At 44.0% G+C, this 19,625-nt stretch overlaps 1 protein-coding gene across 1 annotated transcript in view; it reads right to left on the reverse strand.

Moving 5' to 3' along the window:
• Positions 1-1,191: 1,191 nt before the first annotated feature.
• Positions 1,192-19,625, reverse strand: part of get1 (guided entry of tail-anchored proteins factor 1) — a 65,168-nt gene continuing 46,734 nt past the window's right edge. The window contains exons 3-5 of the mRNA XM_086007163.1: positions 16,621-16,688; positions 11,661-11,775; positions 1,192-4,874 (exon numbers count right to left, since the gene is read on the reverse strand). Of these exons, the coding sequence (XP_085863289.1) occupies positions 4,801-4,874; positions 11,661-11,775; positions 16,621-16,688 (257 nt within the window). The 3' untranslated portion in view covers positions 1,192-4,800. The remainder of the gene's footprint in view (positions 4,875-11,660; positions 11,776-16,620; positions 16,689-19,625) is intronic.

Genomic DNA, 19,625 nt, shown 5'->3' on the forward strand with positions numbered 1-19,625 from the left:
GAAGGCCAATGGAATCTTGGCTTTTATTGCGAGGGGGATGGAGTATAAAAACAGGGAAGTCTTGCTGCAGTTATACAGGGTATTGGTGAGGCCACATCTGGAATACTGCGTGCAGTTTTGGTTTCCATATTTAAGAAAAGATACACTTGCTCTCGAGGTGGTTCAGAGAAGGTTCACTCGGTTGATTCCAGAGATGAGGGGGTTGACGTATGAGGAAAGGTTGAGTAGGTTGGGCCTCTACTCATTGGAGTTCAGAAGAATGAGAGGCGATCTTATCGAAACATATAAGATTGTGAGGGGGCTTGATCGGGTGGATGCGGTGAGGATGTTTCCACTGACGGATGAGACTAGAACTAGGGGGCATAATCTAAGAATAAGGGGCTGCCCTTTCAAAACTGATATGAGAAACTTCTTCACTCAGAGGGTAGTAAATCTATGGAATTTGCTACCCCAGAGAGCTGCGGAAGCTGCAACATTAAATAAATTTAAAATGGAGATAGACAGTTTCCTAGCAGATAAGGGAATTAGGGGTTATGGGGAGAGGGCAGGGGAGTCTAGATTCGGATCAGCCATGATCCTATTGAATGGCGGAGCAGGCCCGAGGGGCTGTATGGCCTACTCCTGCTTCTTATGTTAGTACAAGTAAATCGCTGTTTAACCTGGGCGGGGTGTTTGGGGCCCTGGACAGTGGGAAGTGGGGAAGTATAAGGGCATGTGTTGTATCTCCTGCGCTTGCACGGGAAGGTGCTGGGTGAAGGTGAAGGGGAAAGGTCATCGACCTGAAACGTTAACTCTGTTTCTCTCTTCACAGATGCTGCCTGACCTGCTGAGTTTCTCCAGCATTTTCTGTTTTTATTTCAGATTTCCAGCATCTGCAGTATTTTCTTTCAGCCAGAAAAGGAAGTTGGGTGGTCAGCAGTTTAGTGGGAATAGGTTCGAGGCAGCAGGAAGTGGGTCTCAATGGACAAGATGAGCGGAGAGAAACTGGAGAAAGGTGGAAGTTCAGGGCTAGGGCAGGGGGGGGAACCTTAGAGGAGGTTTGGTCTGAAAGTCTCGAGTGGGACATAAACTAGCAAAACAAAATTTCTGCTTTTTACTGCCACCATGTAGATCAATAAAAAGAAAACCAATGTCACTGTTGTATGTTCACTGTAGACATTACAAAATGTTCACACAAAAATCAACATGTAGTAAGGTGCAACCATTGTTTATTGACAGGTATTACAGCTAATCAGGCACAATATAACTAAGACAGAACACCGCTGTAGATTTGCTTCTTCTATTTCTACTACCTGTATGGTGCAGTCATCTTCAACTAACCATTTTGTCCCCCCAACTAAAACTAATTTATTTTACATAAAGGTTCCTCCCACCTTACTCCTTATTGGCTCAGAGGTAAAACACACTCTGAAAGCATCACTGAGCGCTGCTGGCGAAGGTACGGAAAGGTAACCTTTTCAATTATGCCCTTTGAACCCCCACACAAAAAAAGTCCCCAGTCTTAATGTAGTATCTCCCCACAGAGAAACCACGAAGGTCAGGGACTCAGCAGATTGGGAGGGGGTTAAAACTGGTGTCCTCCCCATTGGAGGCATCATATGCTACAGCTCCAATGCACTGCCCCACCAAAAGCGATAGTCCTACGTTTATGGACTTCTGTGGAACAAGACACACCGAGGCAACATACACCAGGGACATTCTCTTGCCGCCACTATATTTTGTGTGAAGCCCACAGATGAAGAATGGCCTCTTGGGCAAGGTACCATAGGCAACCCACTGCCCGTGGAAAGTGCATCCCAACATGATGTTGACTTCAAGAGGGGAGAAAATTGCTCTAGCGAGAGTAAAAAAATTCCAATCAAGGGAATCTGCCAGCTTAGCGACAATCTGTAGGCAATCTCCTTCTTCCCAAACAATTGCTATTTTGGCAAATACTTGGTGGAGACTGAAAGAAAAAAAAATGGTTAATTGTCAATACAATACAGTTCAACTTCAAACATTGGAACAAACATTTTGTCACTCAAAACATGCAAGAAATTCTCTTTTGTTTAGAAAAGTGAAGGCAGTTACAAGACGATATAGAGACTGCTTCTTACATGCTTAGAGGATGCTAAAAATTAACACATTTACATCAGCATATCCTGGAAACCATGCTTATGCTCAGGTTAAAGACTGACAGTAGCTTCAAGGGCAAAACATATTCTTGGTACTGCCAATACATCTACATCCCCAGGTTTCAAGGGCAAGTCACACCCAATAGAAAATATAATGGAGTAAACTACTGCTTTTTAAACCTCATGCCCTCCTGGAATCTTGTAAATTATTGTACTTAGACATCACGCAATGGCCATTTCATCATCTTGTGACTGCCACAGCAATACTGGTTCTACCCATCAGCACTGCCTCATTGCACTCAAGTCTTCCTTGCACATAGGTGTAATCACTTCTCACTGTGCAAAATCAATAGGAACTATTCTGGTGAGGCACTGCATGGAGACCTGGGATCCAGTCCAACTGAAGGGAATAACGGAAGCAAAGTCATTCCTGGGCCTCCGACCACACAGCACCTAGCAACAAGATCAGTGCAGCATTGAGGGAGGCTTGGGAGCAAGAACTCTTCCAATTCCCTCAACCTGGGACAGCAACGGTGGGGGGGGGCGGGGAGAATCACTCTGGGAATTTTTTTTTCTCTATTGAACTACAGCTTTGCAACTCCCTCTACTATACCCACTAGTCTATGTGTTAAAGTAGAAAGGAAATCCCACTCAATTTTCTGAAAAATAATATGCCTGCCCATCATTAATTGCAGATGAGGAAAGTTTTAGAAAAAGGAACCCAAAATGAAAGTGTACTTTTGACAGTTAAATCAATTAAATATTCTTGCAAGAATATTTTTACATTTTTCTTACAGCAAAAACTCTTGCCTGAAAGAGCTCACACTTATCAGTATCTCTCTCCATCACTGTCTTCTATGCTTTCATAAACATCTGTTCAAGTGACATCGTGAATTGAAACTGACACACACAGTCCACTATACCCATTCACAATATTGCACAAGATTTGCTCCATATGGTCGCTCACTGCCAGGCTCCCTCCAGCTTGCATGTTTCCCTTCAATTATCTCCCCTCCTCTGCCAAGCGTGGTGTTTCACCTTGGGATATGGTTCCAAGAACACCGGTGGCCCCCACCTAATGGGCTGTTTACATGCATATGCCAAGATAGTGATCCCCCCATGCTTCATCCTACTCTCACCCAACATCCGCTCACATTCCCAGCAGGAATCACTGGATAACTATCAGGATTGGGAAACACTGATTGAATTTGCTCCTGAGACAAGTAAAGTTATGGCACCTCACTGTCAATATGGCCAAGATAGCTAGTCACAAAGTTTCCACATTGAAAGCCTGGGTCTAAATGGTTCAGTAGTACATCATGCTGTCCCATCAGCGGAGCTTCTAACCAACAATTCTGAACCATAAAGCCAAGAGCAACTGAAACACTTAGATAAGTGTACAAAAAAGCTCCCATCAGAAAATGTAAGTTTTGTTTTAAAAGCTGATTAGACAACCTGCATATAGATGAAAATTTCCTACCGCTCTGAGCCTAGGAGCATTAGCACTGAGCCAATGGAACTAAAGGCCTAGTAGATTTCCTAGTTTGGTAGTGAACTTATCCCCACTTCTAATCTTTGCCCCTCTTCAAGAAGGGGTTGACTCACTGGAGTATGGTGCCGACATACACGAATACTATGCATATTGTATGATTGGACATTTAACAGCAGATAAACTTTTATTACTCGCAAATGGTCCCTTTATTACAGCTTTTCTGAAAGTTCCTGCTTAGAAACAGCTGTGGGATGCGCAAAAGTGGAAAATTGATTGGAACACACTCTTAAAACGCTAAAGATTTTTCAAATTTAGATTTCTAGTAATAGATGTTACCCTAAATTAATAAATAAATCAACTCCCCCACCCCGCTTACTAAAAATAAAATAACTTATATTGAAAGTCTGAGTTAATCACCTTCCTGGAGATCCAGGAGAGAATCCAATTGATACAATACTGCATGAACAAGAAATCTCAGAAGACCAGCATCTCTGGGCCGGTTGAACTTCCACCTCTTCACGATAGTGTGAAATCTTCCCCCGCGCCCCCCTCCCCTCCCTTCGCTAATAACATGGGCTTAATCCTCCTTTCAGGTTCTGCTCAAGTCCTTATTTCAATTATTTAGCTTCCTGTCAGCACTGGGCATTGTATTTTGTACTTACAACTGCAAGTGCAAAGAGTTACCATTTAAAACAAATTGCAATTAATACAAAACAGTGATAAAATGAATATGGTGCCGCTCCTAGACATCAGCTCCTTTACAAAACCAAGGAACTCAACACCAGAGCACGAAGAGGTACATACAGATCACCGAAAACGTACAGGTTGGCATGGCAACCACCATGGCGAGCACTTTCCCAGGCACTAATTTTTTTCACAGCAATTGTCATCCTGAACTATTCTTAAAGTCCTTCCGTTAGTTTCAGAACGACTAAAAACTGCCAATTCTATTCTATCGGTCTCCAAAATCCACGTGCTTCACAAAATTTATTATTGGGCCTTTCTTCACTTCCCCCCCCATTCAAATCAAGTGCAGTTTTTTTATTAAAAAATTGCTTTACATAAATGATATTGCAGGCAATTTAAAACACCACAAAGGAAACTTTTTTTTTTAATAAAAAGAGCTGAACCTGGAGGGGGAACTACCAAAATAATAAATAAAACACAGGTTAGCGGATTTCCCAAGGTCACATTTCAGCTGAATGGATGCAACGCTACAGCCACCACTTTATTGCAGACCAGGAGCCAGCAGGTGATTCCAACTCCACCTGCAAAGAAAACAAAACAAGTTATCTGCCTATTAATACAAAGTCCTGTGTATTTGTAACAAGAATTTACAGCCACAGTCACTGAAACACGAAGCATGATCTGTGCTGCTATCTGTAAACCGGAGGGAAAGCACGCACATAAATAAAATAAAGCTTACATTTAGATAGTGCCTTCCAGTTGTCGTGGTCCCCGTAGGAACCAACAACATAGGCAAGACTAAGAAAGAGGTTCTGCCGAGGGAGTATGAGCAGCTAGGGTCTAAATTAAAAAGCAGAACCACAAAAGGTAATAATCTCTGGATTACCACCTGAGCCACGAGCAAATTGGCATAGGGTCAATAAGATCAGAGAGTTGAATGCGTGGCTCAAGGATTGGTGTGGGAGAAATGGGTTTCGATTCATGGGGCACAGGCATCAGTACTGGGGAAAGAGGGCGCTGTTCTGTTGGGACAGCCTTCACTTGAACCATGCTGGGACCAGTGTCCTGGCGAATCGAATAACTAGGGCTGTAGATAGGACTTTAAACTAAATAGTGTGGGGGGGGAGGGTTCAAGCGAGAGGAAATTTAGAACATTAAAGAGAAAGGACAGGGCAATAGTGCAGGGTAGCGATATGGGCAATGAAAACCAGTGTGTGACAGGAAGGGACAGAGCGTGCAAACATAAGAGTGCAGCAGCAAATAAAGTCAGAGTAGGGAAAAATGATAAGACAAAATTAAAGGCTCTTTATCTGAATGCATGCAGCAGTCGTAACAAGATAGATGAATTGATGGCACAAATAGAAATAAATGGGTATGATCTAATAGCCATCACAGAGACGTGGTTGCAAGGTGACCAAGGCTGGGAACTGAATATTCAGGGGTATTTTGGAAGGATAGACAAAAAGGAAAAGGAGGTGGGGTAGCTCTGTTAATAAAGGATGAGATCAGTACAATAGTGAGAAATGATCTTGGCTCGGAAGTTCCAGATGTAGAATCAATTTGGGTGGAGGTAAGAAATAGTAAGGGAAAGAAGGCACTGGTGGGAGTAGTCGATAGGCCCCCTATCAGTAGCTACACTATAGGACAGAATATAAATCAAGAAATAATGGGGGCTTGTAAGAAAGGTACTGCAATAATCGTGGGCAATTTTAATCTTCATATAGATTGGACAAATCAAATTGGTAAAAGCAGCCTTGAGGACGAGTTCAGAGTGTGTATTCAAGACAGTTTCTTCAAACAATACGTTGTGGAACTGACCAGGGAACAGGCTATTTTAGATCTGATAATGTGTAATGAAACAGGATTAATTAATGATCTCATAGTAAAGGATCCTCTAGGGAAGAGTGATCATAACAAGTTGGAATTCCACATTCAGTTTGAAGGCAAGAAACTTGGGTCTGAAACTAGAGTATTAAACTTAAATAAAGGCAATTACAAAGGTATGAGGAGAGAGTTGGCTAAAGTGGACTGGGAAAATAGATTAGAAGGTAATACGGTAGAAAAGCAGTGGCAGACATTTAAAGAGATATTTCATGACTTTCAACAAAGATATATTTCAGTGAGAAAGACTCCAAGAGAAGGATGAACCAACCATGGTTAACCAAGGAAGTGAAGGATGGTATCAAATTGAAAGAAAAGGCATACAATGTTGCAAAGATTAGTGGCAGGCCAGAAGATTGGGAACATTTAAGAAACCAGCAAAGGATGACTAAAAAAAATAAAGAGGGACAAGATAGCTTATGAGAGTAAACTAGCAAGAAATATAAAAACTGACAGCAAGAGCTTCTACAAGTATATAAAAAGGAAGAGAGTAGCTAAAATAAACGTTGGTCCCTTAGAGGGTGAGACTGGGGAAATAATAATGGGAAAGGAAATGGCTGAGACTTTGAACAAATATTTTGTATCTGTCTTCACAGTAGAGGACACTAAAAACATCCCAGTAATAGTAGAAAATAATGGGGCAAAAGGGAGGGAGGAACTTAAAACAATCACTTTCACTAGTTCAAAAGTACTGGACAAACTTATGGGTCTAAAGGCTGACAGGTCCCCTGGGCCTGATGGCCTGCATCCTAGGGTCTTAAAAGAAGTGGCTAGAGAGAAAGTGGATGCATTGGTTGTGATCTTCCAAAATTCCCTCGACTCTGGAAAAGTCCCTGCAGATTGGAAAACTGCAAATGTAACGCCCTTATTCAAAAAAGGAGGGAGACAGAAAGCAGGAAACTGTAGGCCAGTTAGTCTAACATCTGTCATAGGGCAGCACGGTGGCATAGTGGTTAGCACTGTTGCCTCACAGCGCCAGAGACCCGGGTTCGAATCCGACCTCGGGCGACTGTCTGTGTGGAGTTTGCACATTCTCCCCGTGTTTGTGTGGGTTTTCTCCGGGTGCTCCGGTTTCCTCCCACAGTCCAAAGATGTGCGGGTTAGGTTGATTGGCTATGATAAATTGACCCTTAGTGTTAGGGGGATTAAATACGTGGGGTTACAGGGATATGTGTTGGTGTAGGGGTTACGGGGATCGGGTGGGATATGTGTCGGTGCAGGCTCGATGGGCCGAAATGGCCTCTATCTGCACTGTGGGGTTTCTGTGATTGGCAAAATGCTGGAATCCATTATTAAGGAAGTAGTAGCAAGGCATTTAGAAAATCAAAATACAATCAAACAGAGTCAACATGGTTTTATGAAAGGGAAATTATGTTTGACAAATCTATTAGAGTTCTTTGAGGAGGTAACAAACAGGATGGATAAAGGGGAACCAGTAGATGTAGTGTATTTGGATTTTCAAAAGACATTCGACAAGGTGCCACATAAAAGGTTACTGCATAAGAGAAGAGCTCATGGTGTTGGGGGTAATATATTAGATTGGATAAGAGGATTGGCCAACTAACAGAAAACAGAGTCGGGATAAATGGGTCATTTTCAGGATGGCAATCTGTAACTAGTGGGGTGCCACAGGGATCAGTGCTGGGGCCTAAACTATTTACAATCTATATTAATGACTTGGATGAAGGAAGCGAGTGTATTGTAGCCAAATTTGCAGACGGAGGCAAATGGTATGTTGGCCTTCATAGCGAAAGGGTTTGAGTACAGGAGCAAGGATGTCCTGCTGCAGTTGTACAGGGCCTTGGTGAGACCACATCTCGAGTATTGTGTGCAGTTTTGGTCGCCTTATCTGAGGAAGGATGTTCTTGCCATGGAAGGAGTTCAGCGAAGATTCACAAGGCTGATCCCTGGGATGGCAGGAATGACGTATGAGGAGAGATTGGGTCGATTGGGCTTATACTCGCTGGAGTTTAGAAGAATCAGAGGGGATCTCATCGAAACTTATAAAGTTCTGACAGGTCTGGACAAACTAGATGCAGGTAGAATGTTCCCGATGGTCGGAGTCCAGAACCAGGGGTCATCGTCTAAGGATAAGGGGTAAGCCATTTAGGACAGAGATGAGGAAGAATTTCTTCACCCATAGTGGTGAACCTGTGGAATTCTCTACCACAGAAGGCGGTTGAGGCCAAGTCTTTAAATATATTCAAGAAGGAGTTAGATATAGAGCTAAAGGGATCAAGGGATATGGGGAGAAGGCAGGTACGGGGTACTGAGTTTGGATGATCAGCCATGATCTCATCGAATGGCGGAGCAGGCTCGAGGGGCCGAATGGCCTACTCCTGCTCCTATCTTCTATGTCTATGTTTCTATGATACAAAGATAGGTGGGAAAGCAACTTGTGAGGAGGCCACAAAGAGTCTGCAAAGTGATATAGATAGGTTAGGTGAATGCGCAAAAATTTGGCAGATGGAGTATAATGTGGGAAAATGTGAGGTTATCCACTTTGGTAGGAAGAATAGAAAATAAAAATATTTAAATGGAGAAAGACTACAGAATGCGGTGGTACAGAGGGATTTGGGTGTCCTCGTACATGATACACAAAGTTAACATGCAGGTGCAGCAAGTAATTAGGAAAGCAAATGGAATGTTAGCCTTTATTTCCAAGGGGGATGGAGTCTAAAAGTAAGGAAGTCTTGCTGCAACTGTACAGGGCGTTGGTGAGACCACACCTAGAGTACTGCATACAATTTTGGTCCCCTTATTCAAGGAGGGATATACTTGCATTGGAGGCAGTTCAGAGAAGGTTCACTAGGTTGACTCCTGGGATGGGAGGGTTGTCTTATGAGGAAAGGTTGGGCCTATACTCATTGGAGTTTAGAAGAATGAGAGGTGATCTTATTGAAACATACGATTCTGAGGGGGTTGGACAGGGTAGATGCGGAGAGGATGTTTCCCCTAGTCAGGGAATCTAGAACAAGAGGGCATAGTTTCAGAATAAGGGGTCGCCCATTTAAGACGGAGATGAGGAGGAATTTCTTCTCTCAAAGGGTCGTGAATCTTTGGAATTCTCTACCCCAGAGAGCTGTGGAGGCGGAGTAATTGAATATATTTAAGGCTTAGATGGACAGATTTTTGAGCAACAGGGGAGTCAAGGGTTATGGGGAGCGGGCAGGAACGTGGAGTGGAGGTCAAAATCGGATCAGCCATGATCTCATTAAATGGCAGAGCAGGCTCAAGGGGCCGAATGCCCTGCTGCTGCTCCTATTATGTTCACAACCACCAGACGTCTCAAAGTGCTTTACAGCCAATGAAGTACTTTTGAAGTGTAGTCACTGTTGTAATGTGGGAGATGCGGCAGCTAATTTGTGCACAGCAAGATCCCACAAACAGTAATGTGATAATGACCAGATAAATTGTTTTTGTGATGTTAATTGAGGGATAAATACTGGCCAGGACACCAGGTATAACTCCCCTCTTCTTCAAAATAGTGCAGTGGGATCTTTTACGTCCACCCGAGAAAGCAGACAGGGCCTCGGTTTAACATCTCATCTGAAAGAAGACACCTCCAATAGTGCAGCACTCCCTCAGCACTGCACTGGAGTGTCAGCCTAGATTTTTATGTGCTCAAGTCCCTGGAGTGGGACTTGAACCCGCAACCTTCTGACTCAGAGGCGAGTGTGCTACCCCACTGAGCCACAGCTAACACTACAAAGTTAGCAAGGAAAGCCAAAATAAATCTTCCTGCTCATCCCTCCCTCCTACAAGAATGGTGTACATGACAAACAGATTCCCAGCAAGACGCAACCAATCAACTGCTCCAAAAAATGAGCTGAATATATATCTACTCAGGAATGGGTTTAAAGGTTCTTAAAGTATACACAAATGATCAAATACTTGGTAGTTGCTGTGCTGCTGGAATCATGAAGACATAAAACAACAGGACACAGTTGAATAATGGAGATACAAGGATAGATAGGAAGATATAGATGTTCTGGATTTTTGCTCAATAACCTTTAGGGCTTGTGGAGGTGGTTTTGCTGTGAAGTCAGAATATGGCACAGTGTACCTGGCAGGTGGAAGATACAGGCTCGATAGGCTCTTAGCGTGCTTCTCACTGAGCAGGTTAAACAACTGAAGTTTATAAAATTAAGATAAATCTCAAGTCTGCCCAACATCTCTGCCGGTAGCCACTAGAATTTGACTATTGGGAGTTAACTTGTTGCCAAATTTCTGCTGATCTTGCTGCAATGATTTTGCTTTTGGTCAACCAGGTGTCTCTCATGTATAAAACCCAACTTCATGCTTACAAGTCTTCATACCAAGCTACTGAGAAGAGTTCTTAGTTACCAGATATGGAGTGCACGCACTCTCACCATACGGTCACATCCCACTTACCCAAGTGGAGAGTGCATAGGGGCAAAGAGACATCACAGGCCAAGATGTTACAGGATACCAACTTAAATACTTAATCTAGGATTCAACGTTTTGTTTTAATTCCAGTGGCATTCTTTTTCTTTTTGGGTTAGAGAAATAATGTAATCTCCCGATTTAAATGGAGGTTTTGGCTGAACGGAACCAAACAAAGCTCAGCTAACTTGTTCATCCCCATGGTATTAGTTATATGAAAATCTGATGACTCATTTGCCCAGCACCATGAGGAGAATCCATTAGGCGAGGTGCCAAGGGGCTGCTGCCATCAATGGAGCAGTACTGTAGCAAGAGTTGGCCATGGGGAAAGAAAAAAGAACACTAGTTCATGCTCACCAGAAATCTAGGGGGAAAAATTCAGTTGTTTCCGCCTCCAGTTAGTGCCTTAAGAGGGCGCAAAGCAACTAGTGTCCGTGGGCGGCGATGTTTGCGCGGCTCACAAAATTAACTAGACATTTTGCGGTGGCGCTAAACACTACCGCCACAATCTCCTGCGCCGGCAGAGCGTGACATCAGTCGAGTGCGCAACGCCCCGGTCCGGATATTGAGTGGCGCCCCGTCTTACCGCCTGCCACTGGCAACGACAGGTTGAGGGGAGCGTTTTGCAGTCAGAAAGGGACTGGGGGAGCGCTATTTAAAAAGGTGACCGCTTCCTGCCTTTTTTTGTTGGTGGCATTTTTGCACCACGCATTCTGAAAGAGAGAGAGAGAGAGAGAAAGAGACTTCTGGAGAGATTCAACGCTGTGTGAAGGAGTTTTGGGTACTGAGCAGCACTTTGCAGGTTCATTTTGATTTGCCCTTCCTTGCTTCGCCAGCGCTCTGAGGTAGCGCCTTGCTCCTCGGCCTTTGCGCCTTAAGACAGGTGTGAAGCGCCTGATTTAGCGCTCCAATCACCTCCAGGGGCGATGAAAGCCAAGTTTGCCGTCAGAGGCGATAATTAGCAGCAGGCGCTAAACTTTGCGCACGGCCGATAATGATGCCCCAAACGGGGCGATACTGAATTTTTCCCCCTAATTTTTAAATCATCTAAATGAAACAATTGCTAAATCATACTATACCTGCGATTCCAGTTGGGAAAGCTACCATCCGCTCCAAAGGCGCAATCCATTTGTGCGGGAGCACAGTAACTGGTTCCGAATAATATTTCCATATCAGGGAAATCATTAAAGCTGCCTGAAGGAAAAGCACAATACAATCATTTGCACAATGGGAATTTCAGCACAGAATTATGTAGTGAGCATACACAGATTGCTTCCCCCTCAGACTCACCGCCATGCATCATTTCCTCCTAGAGACAAACTGCAAAACAGATGAGAAAATAGTCCAGTTTGACGCATCCTCTTATCTTCCATCCTTGGTGGAAAAACACTTCACCCATATTTAGTATCTCCCATCAGCAGTCCAACCAAGATGGGGGGGCTCACTGTGTTACAGCAATACACTTGCGACACCCATGTCAGATTTGTGGATATGCACCTCAATTTTCAAAAAGGTCAACACCAAAGACTTCTCTGAACAAACTGGAACCCAAAAATCTTCTACTGGCATGTAAACAGTAAGTGGGTAGTAAGAGGCGGGATGGTGCCTATTAGGTACAAAGAAGGTGATATATTCTTAGAGGCGCAGGGCAAGGCTAGAATACTCAATGAGTACTTTGTATCGGTGTTTACTAAGGAGGTGGATGCTGACAAAATATCAGTAGAAGTGGAAAAGCTAGAAGCAATGGATGGGGTGAAAATTGATAGACAGGATGTACTAGAAAGGCTGGGTATGCTTGGAGTGGATAAGTTGCCTGGTCCAGATGGCTTGCATCCCAGGTTGCAAAGGGAATTGGGGAGGAGATAGTGGAAGGGCTTGCCATAATCTTTCAATCTTCCCTAGATGCGGGGGAGGTGCCCGAGGATTGGAAAGTGGCAAATATGACACTATAGTTCAAGAAAGGGTGCAAGGACAGTGCTAGTAACTGCAGGCTGGTCAGTTTAACATCAGTGGTGGGTAAAGTTTTAGAAACAATAATCAAGGAAAAAATTAACGGGCACTGGAGAGGTTTAAGCTAATTAAGGAGAGCCAACACGGATTTGTAAAAGGCAGATCGTGTTTGACTAACCTAACTGAATTTTTTGATGAAGTAACAGGGAGGATTGATGAAGGGAATGCAATGGATGTTGTCTACATGGATTTTAGGAAGGCGTTTGACAAAGTACCACAGAGGGCTGGTTAACAAAATTGAGGCTCATGGAATAGGTGGGTCAGTGGCAGCTTGGATAAGGAATATAGAAACATAGAAGATAGGAGCAGGAGGAGGCCATTCGGCCCTTCGAGCCTGCTCCGCCATTCAATGAGATCATGGCTGATCATCCAAATTCAGTACCCTGTCCCTGCCTTCTCCCCATATCCCTTGATCCCTTTAGCCTTAAGAAATATATCCAACTCCTTCTTGAATATATTTAATGAACTGACCTCCACCGCCCTCTGTGGCAGAGAATTCCACAGGTTCACCACTCTCTGGGTGAAGAAATTCCTCCTCATTTCAGTCCTAAATGGCTTACCCCTTATCCTATGACCCCTGGTTCTGGACTCCCCGGCCATCAGAAACATCCTTCCTGCATCTAGTCTGTCCAGGCCTGACAGAATTTTATAGGTTTCGATGAGATCCCCTCTCAATCTTCTAAACTCCAGTGAGTATAAGCCCAATCGACACAATCTCTCCTCATACGTCATTCCTGCCATCCCAGGTATCAGCCTGGTGAATCTTCGCTGCACTCCTTCCATGGCAAGAACGTCCTTCCTCAGGTAAGGCGACCAAAACTGCACACAATACTCAAGGTGTGGTCTCACCAATACCCTGTACAACTGCAGCAAGACATCCTTGTTCCTGTACTCAAACCCTCTTGCTACGAAGGCCAACATACCATTTGCCTTCTTAACCGCCTGCTGCACCTGCATGCTTACTTTCAGCGACCGGTGCACAAGAACACCCAGGTCTCTTTGCACTTCCCCTTCTCCCAATCTATTGCCATTCAAATAATAATCTGCCTTCCTGTTTTTGCCACCAAAGCGGATAACCTCACATTTATCCACATTATAGTGCATTTGCCATGTTTCTGCCCAATCACCCAACCTGTCCAAATCGTACTGGAGTTTCACGACATCCTCCTCACAGCATACCCTCCCACCCAGCTTTGTGTCGTCTGCAAATTTGGAGATATTACATCCAATTCCCTCGTCCAGATCATTAATATATAGTGAACAGCTGGGGTCCTCGGACCGATCCTTGCGGTACCCCACTAGTCACTGCCTGCCCCTCGGAAAACGACCCGTTTATTCCAACTCTTTGCTTTCGGTCCGCCAACCAGTTCTCTATCCAAGTCAATACCTTGCCCCCTGAATAAGGACAGAAAACAGCGAGTGGTGGTAAACGGCTGTTTTTCAGATTGGAGGATGGTAGACAGTGGTGTTCCCCAAGGGTCAGTGCTGTGGCCACAGCATTTTTTTGATGTATATAAAATGACCCGGATATTGGAATACAGAGTAGAATTTCTAAATTTGCCGATGACAACAAACTTGGGGGTGTGGCAAACAAACAGCCAGAGTGATACCAATCAACTGCAACAAGACATAGAAAGGCTAGCAGAATGGGTAGACAAGTGGCAGATGGAATTTAATACAGAGAAGTGTGAGGTGATGCATTTTGGCAGAAGGAACAGGGAGAGGCAATATACACTTAATGGCATAGTTTTAAAGAGTGTGCAGGGACAGATGGGCCCGGGAGTTAATGTGCATAGGTCCCTGAAGGTGGCAGGACATATTGAGAGAGTGGTTAACAAAGCATATGGGATCTTGGGCTTCATAAATAGAAGTATTGAGTACAAAAGTAGAGAAGTGATGCTGAACTTTTATAAAGCACTGGTTAGGCCACAATGGAGTATTGCGTCCAGTTCTGGTCACCACACTTTAGGAAGGATGTGAAGGCCCTTGAGAGGGTGCAGAGGAGATTTACCAGAATGGTTCTGGGGAGGGGGGATCTTAGCTACAAGGACAGGTTGGAGAAGCTGGATTTGTTTTCATCAGAGCAAAGGAGGTTGAGGGGTGATTTGATAGCGGTGTACAAGATTATGACAGGTTTGGATAGGCTAGATGGGGAAACGCTGTTCCCACTAATTGATGGTACAATGACTAGGAGACACAGATTTAAGGTTTTTGCCAAGAGATTCAGGGGGATGTGAGAAAAAACTTTTTTACACAATGAGTGGCGACGACCTGGAACTCACTGCCGACAGAAGTGGTGGAAGCGGAGACACTCAATGTTTTCAAGGGGAGACTGGATAGGCACTTGAGGGAAATAAACTTGCAGGGCTATGGGGACAGAGCAGGGGAATGGGACTGACTGGATTGCTCTACAGAGCTAGCATGGACTCGATGGGCCAAATGGCTTCCTTCTGTGCCGTTATGACTCTAGGGGCTGGATTTTACCAGCTGAGATGAGTTGGGGGCGGGACTGCTGCCTTTCGGGTTCTAGTCCCGCCCCCAGCAACATCTGATGAACAGACGCTATTTTCCCTTGATTGGCCTCATTAAGCCCGCCCTGCGGCCTTGCCGGCCAATTAAGGGAAAGCCAGTGTCCGATGACGTCAGTGCATGACGCTTCATCTGCCGGTTTTCTTAAAAGGGACAGGCCCCATAATATTTTGACAGATGAATTGTCAGTGTTTGACAGCATTGACCCAGGCTTGACTCTACCCTTCAATTTCAATATCTCGCAATACATTACATGAGCACACAACACAGCCGGTTAACGTATGGCCCTTTCACTGGGCTGTATGTTTGAATTAGCACAGACTGATGTGAAAGTCTCTCTTGCCAGCTGTATAAATCCTTTGTGCAATCAGCTTGGACAGTCTCAACAGGACTGCAGTCTAGATCCTAGACTCCACAGGACTGCAGACTAAAGCTGCACAGACTGACAATTTCAAAAGGAAGTGTGGATGGCTGATGTGGGAAGCAAATACCACATTGGCCTGGATTTCGTGGTCAGCGGCAAAGTGATCGCGCTCCTCGAAGAAAGTTGCTCACAAAGGTCTAGCAATTTCCGTGGCGGGGATCTCCAACGTCCAGCAACAGTGACGTCATCAAGTTGGCTAAGCAGCCAATCACATTGAAGAATTATATCACCGCTAGCAAACCAGGAAGTAAAATGCACTGATTATCCTTCACTTTTTAAATCATTTTACAGGAGAGCAAAATAAAGTTTGGGGCATACATGTGGGATTACGGTAGAAGCTGAAATATCAAAAATTAAAAAAATTTTAATCCATGGAACTTTTATCATAATGGAAAAGTTTAACATTCCACAAATATTAAATTAGTTTTTCCAGGGCCAGAATGGTTGTTCAGCAGTAGTTATGACTCAGTACATGGTTAAAAACCCAGTTACACCTCACTGAGCAAGGCTTAACCTTTTCTGGGGGTTTTTAAACAGCTAAAGTTCTTGTCAGTTCAGTTATTTCAATTGATTGCCTGCTGCAGGGAGTTCAACAGCCCGCCCTGTGGAGGAGCAGGGAATGACTGACAGCAACTTATGGATTTCCGCGTTTAACTGCGCACAAACGGACGCCAGAAGTTGCTGTCAGTTCCAGTGGTAATGACGGCGAATGCTGACAGTCATTAAAACCACAAATTCCAAGCCATTGATGCAGCAAGGCTTTTTTTTTAAATTTGGGATTGAGGTGCATTGTTAAGATAGGCGAGATACACCTAGGAGAGCTTAATGCCGACACAGTAACAAACATCCCTTACCCTAAACGAGCAAAAATTTCACTAACAGTTTAATTTATATAGTCCTTTATGTCTTTCAGAAACATCTCAAGCAAGTACTTTGAAGTGCAGCAACTTATGAGGGCAACAATTTTCTGCACAGCAAGATCCCACTAATAGCAATGAGATGGCTAATCAGTTCTTTGGATGAACACGTTACAAAAATCGAAAAGGCTACATGTATTTTTAAAAATACGCACTTACCTGAACAATATAAAAGACAATATTCACCACCCACTTGATCTTCGCTAACTGTGCTGTTCTTGTTTTGACTATAAAAAGAAGACATTCTGCTCAGTACAGTTTGTCAGACAATTGACAGAAGATGTTCTAATTTTATTTAATACCAGTGAGGTCTTTACTAGTGCAAACCAGAAGTCATCATTTTACAAGATCAAAAGACAGAGGTGAGGAAGGCCATGGAGCCATTGTCCAACTAGAAAGATGTTCCCCTCTGTAGCATCCAATTTTATTTTCTGATCTGCCTAAATCAGAATCAACTACCCCTCATTAGTTGGGTATCATAGAAGATAGGAGCAGGAGTAGGCCATTTGGCCCCTCGAGCCTGTTCCGCCATTTAACGAGATCATGGCTGATCATCCAAATTCAGTACCCTGTCCCTGCTTTCTCCCCATATTCCTTTAGCCTTAAGAAATATATCTAACTCCATCTTGAATATATTTAATGAATTGGCCTCAACTGCCTTGTGTGGTAGAGAATTCCACAGGTTCACCACTCTCTGGGTGAAGAAATTCATCCTCATCTCAGTCCTAAATAGCTTATCCCTTATCCTTAGACTGTGACCCCTGGTTCTGGACTCCCTGGCCATCAGGAACATCCTTCCTGCATCTAGTTTGTCTAGTCCTGTTAGAATTTTATAAGTTTCAATGAGATCCCCTCTCATTCTTCTAAACTCTAGCAAATACAAGCCTAATCGACCCAATCTCTCCTCGTACGTCATTCCTGCCATCCCAGGTTATAAGTCTGGTGAATCTTCGCTGCACTCTCTCCATGGCAAGAACACCCTTCCTCAGATAAGGTGACCAAAACTGCACACAATACTCAAGGTATGGTCTCACCAAGGCCCTGTACAACTGCAGCAAGACAGCCTTGCTCCTGTACTCGAATCCTCTCGCTATGAAGGCCAACATGCCATTTGCCTTCTTAACCGCCTACTGCACCCGCATGCTTACCTTCAGCGACCGGTGCACAAGGACACCCAGGTCTCGTTGCGCTTCCCCTTTTCCCAATCTATTGCCATTCAGATAATAATCTGTCTTCCTGTTTTTGCCACCGAAGTGGATAACCTCGCATTTATCCACATTATACTGCATTTGCCATGCATCTGCCCAATCACCCAACCTGTCCAAATCATACTGGAGTTTCTCTGCATCCTCCTCACAGCACACACACCCACCCAGCTTTGTGTCATCTGCAAACTTGGAGATATTACATCTAGTTCCCTAGCACCGATCCCTGCGGTACCCCACTAGTCACTGCCTGCCACTCGGAAAAAGACCTGTTTATTCCAACTCTTTGCTTCCTGTCTGCCAACCAGTTCTCTATCCAAGACAGTACCTTACCACCAATCCCATGTGCTTTAACTTTACACGCTAATCTCTTATGCGGGACCTTAGCGAAAGCCTTCTGAAAGTCCAAATACACCACATCCACTTGTTCTCCATTATCTATTCTACCAGTTAAATCCTCAAAAAATTCCAGTAGATTAGTCAAGCATGATTTACTTTTTGTAAATCCATGTTGACTTTGTCCGATCCTGTCACAGTTTTCCCCAAGTGCTCTGTTATTACATCTTTTATAATGGACTCTAGCATTTTCCCCACTATCGATGTCAGGCTTACCGGTCTATAATTCCCTGTTTTCTCTCTCCCACCTTTTTTAAATAGTGGGGTTACATTAGCTACCCTCCAATCCATGGGAACTGTTCCAGAGTCTATAGAATTTTGGAAGATGACCAGCAATGCATCTACTATTTCTAGGGCCACTTCCTTAAGTACCCTAGGATGTAGATTATCAGGCCCTGGGGATTTATCAGCCTTCAATCCCGTCAATTTCCCTAACTCCATTTCCCTACAAATACTGATTTCATTCAATTCCTCCTTCTCATTAGATCCTATGTTCCCCGACATCTCTGGGAGGTTATTTGTGTCCTCCTTTGTGAAGACAGAACCAATGTATGTATTTAACTGGTCTGCCATTTCTTTGTTCCCCATTATAAATTCCCCTGATTCTGACTGCAAGGGACCTACGCTTGACTTCGCCAATCTTTTTCTCTTCACATATCTATAGAATCATCTGCAAATTTGACCAGTTTCCATGGAGTGGAATGCACGGCTTGAAAAGGTGGAATCAGATTCAATAGTGACTTTCAAAATGGAATTGAATATATAATTGGAAAGGCAAAACTTGCAGGGCTATGGGGAAAGAGTGGGACTAATTAGATATCTCTTTCAAATGGCCTCCTTCTGTGCTGTACGATTCTATTCAATTCAATTCAATTTTATTTGTCATATATGCAACAGACGTGAAATGTTGATTTTTACGAGTCCTCCCAACATTGGAATAAATATGGCATAACAATGATAAAAATACTAATAGAAAGACAGTAATAATAAATAAAACAACAGTAATAAATAATAATAAATTAATCGTTCATGAGTCTTATGGCCTGGGGGTAGAAGCTGTTTCGAAACCTGTTGGTATGAGACCGTATGCTTCGGTATCTCTTACCGGACGGGAGCAGGGCGAAGAGGTTGTGGCTGGGGTGACTCGCGTCTTTAATGATTCTCAGGGCCTTCCCCCAGCACCTCTCGGGGTAGATATCCTGCACAGCAGGTAGTTTAATTCCTATAGTGTGTTGTGCAGCTTTCACTACCATCTGTACAGCCTTGCGGTCTGTGGCGGTGCAGTTGCCATATCAGGTAGTGATGCAGCCGGACAGGATACTCTCGATGGTGCACCGGTAGAAGTTGGTGAGAATCTGGGGGGCCATTCCAAATTTCTTCAGTCTCCTGAGGAAGAACAGGCGTTGGCATGCCTTCTTTGTTACGACGTCGATGTGATGTGGCCACGTTAAGTCCTCCGTAATGAATACGCCAGGAACTAGAAGCTGCTGACCCTCTCCACCTCAGCCCCTTCGATGTAGATTGGGGTGTGTCCCTCCCCCTGCCGCTTCCTGTAATCCACGA

This window comes from Somniosus microcephalus, chromosome 14 (genome assembly GCF_052327205.1).
Source record: "Somniosus microcephalus isolate GS21.2 chromosome 14, FLI_Smic_1.0, whole genome shotgun sequence".
NCBI lineage: Eukaryota > Metazoa > Chordata > Chondrichthyes > Squaliformes > Somniosidae > Somniosus > Somniosus microcephalus.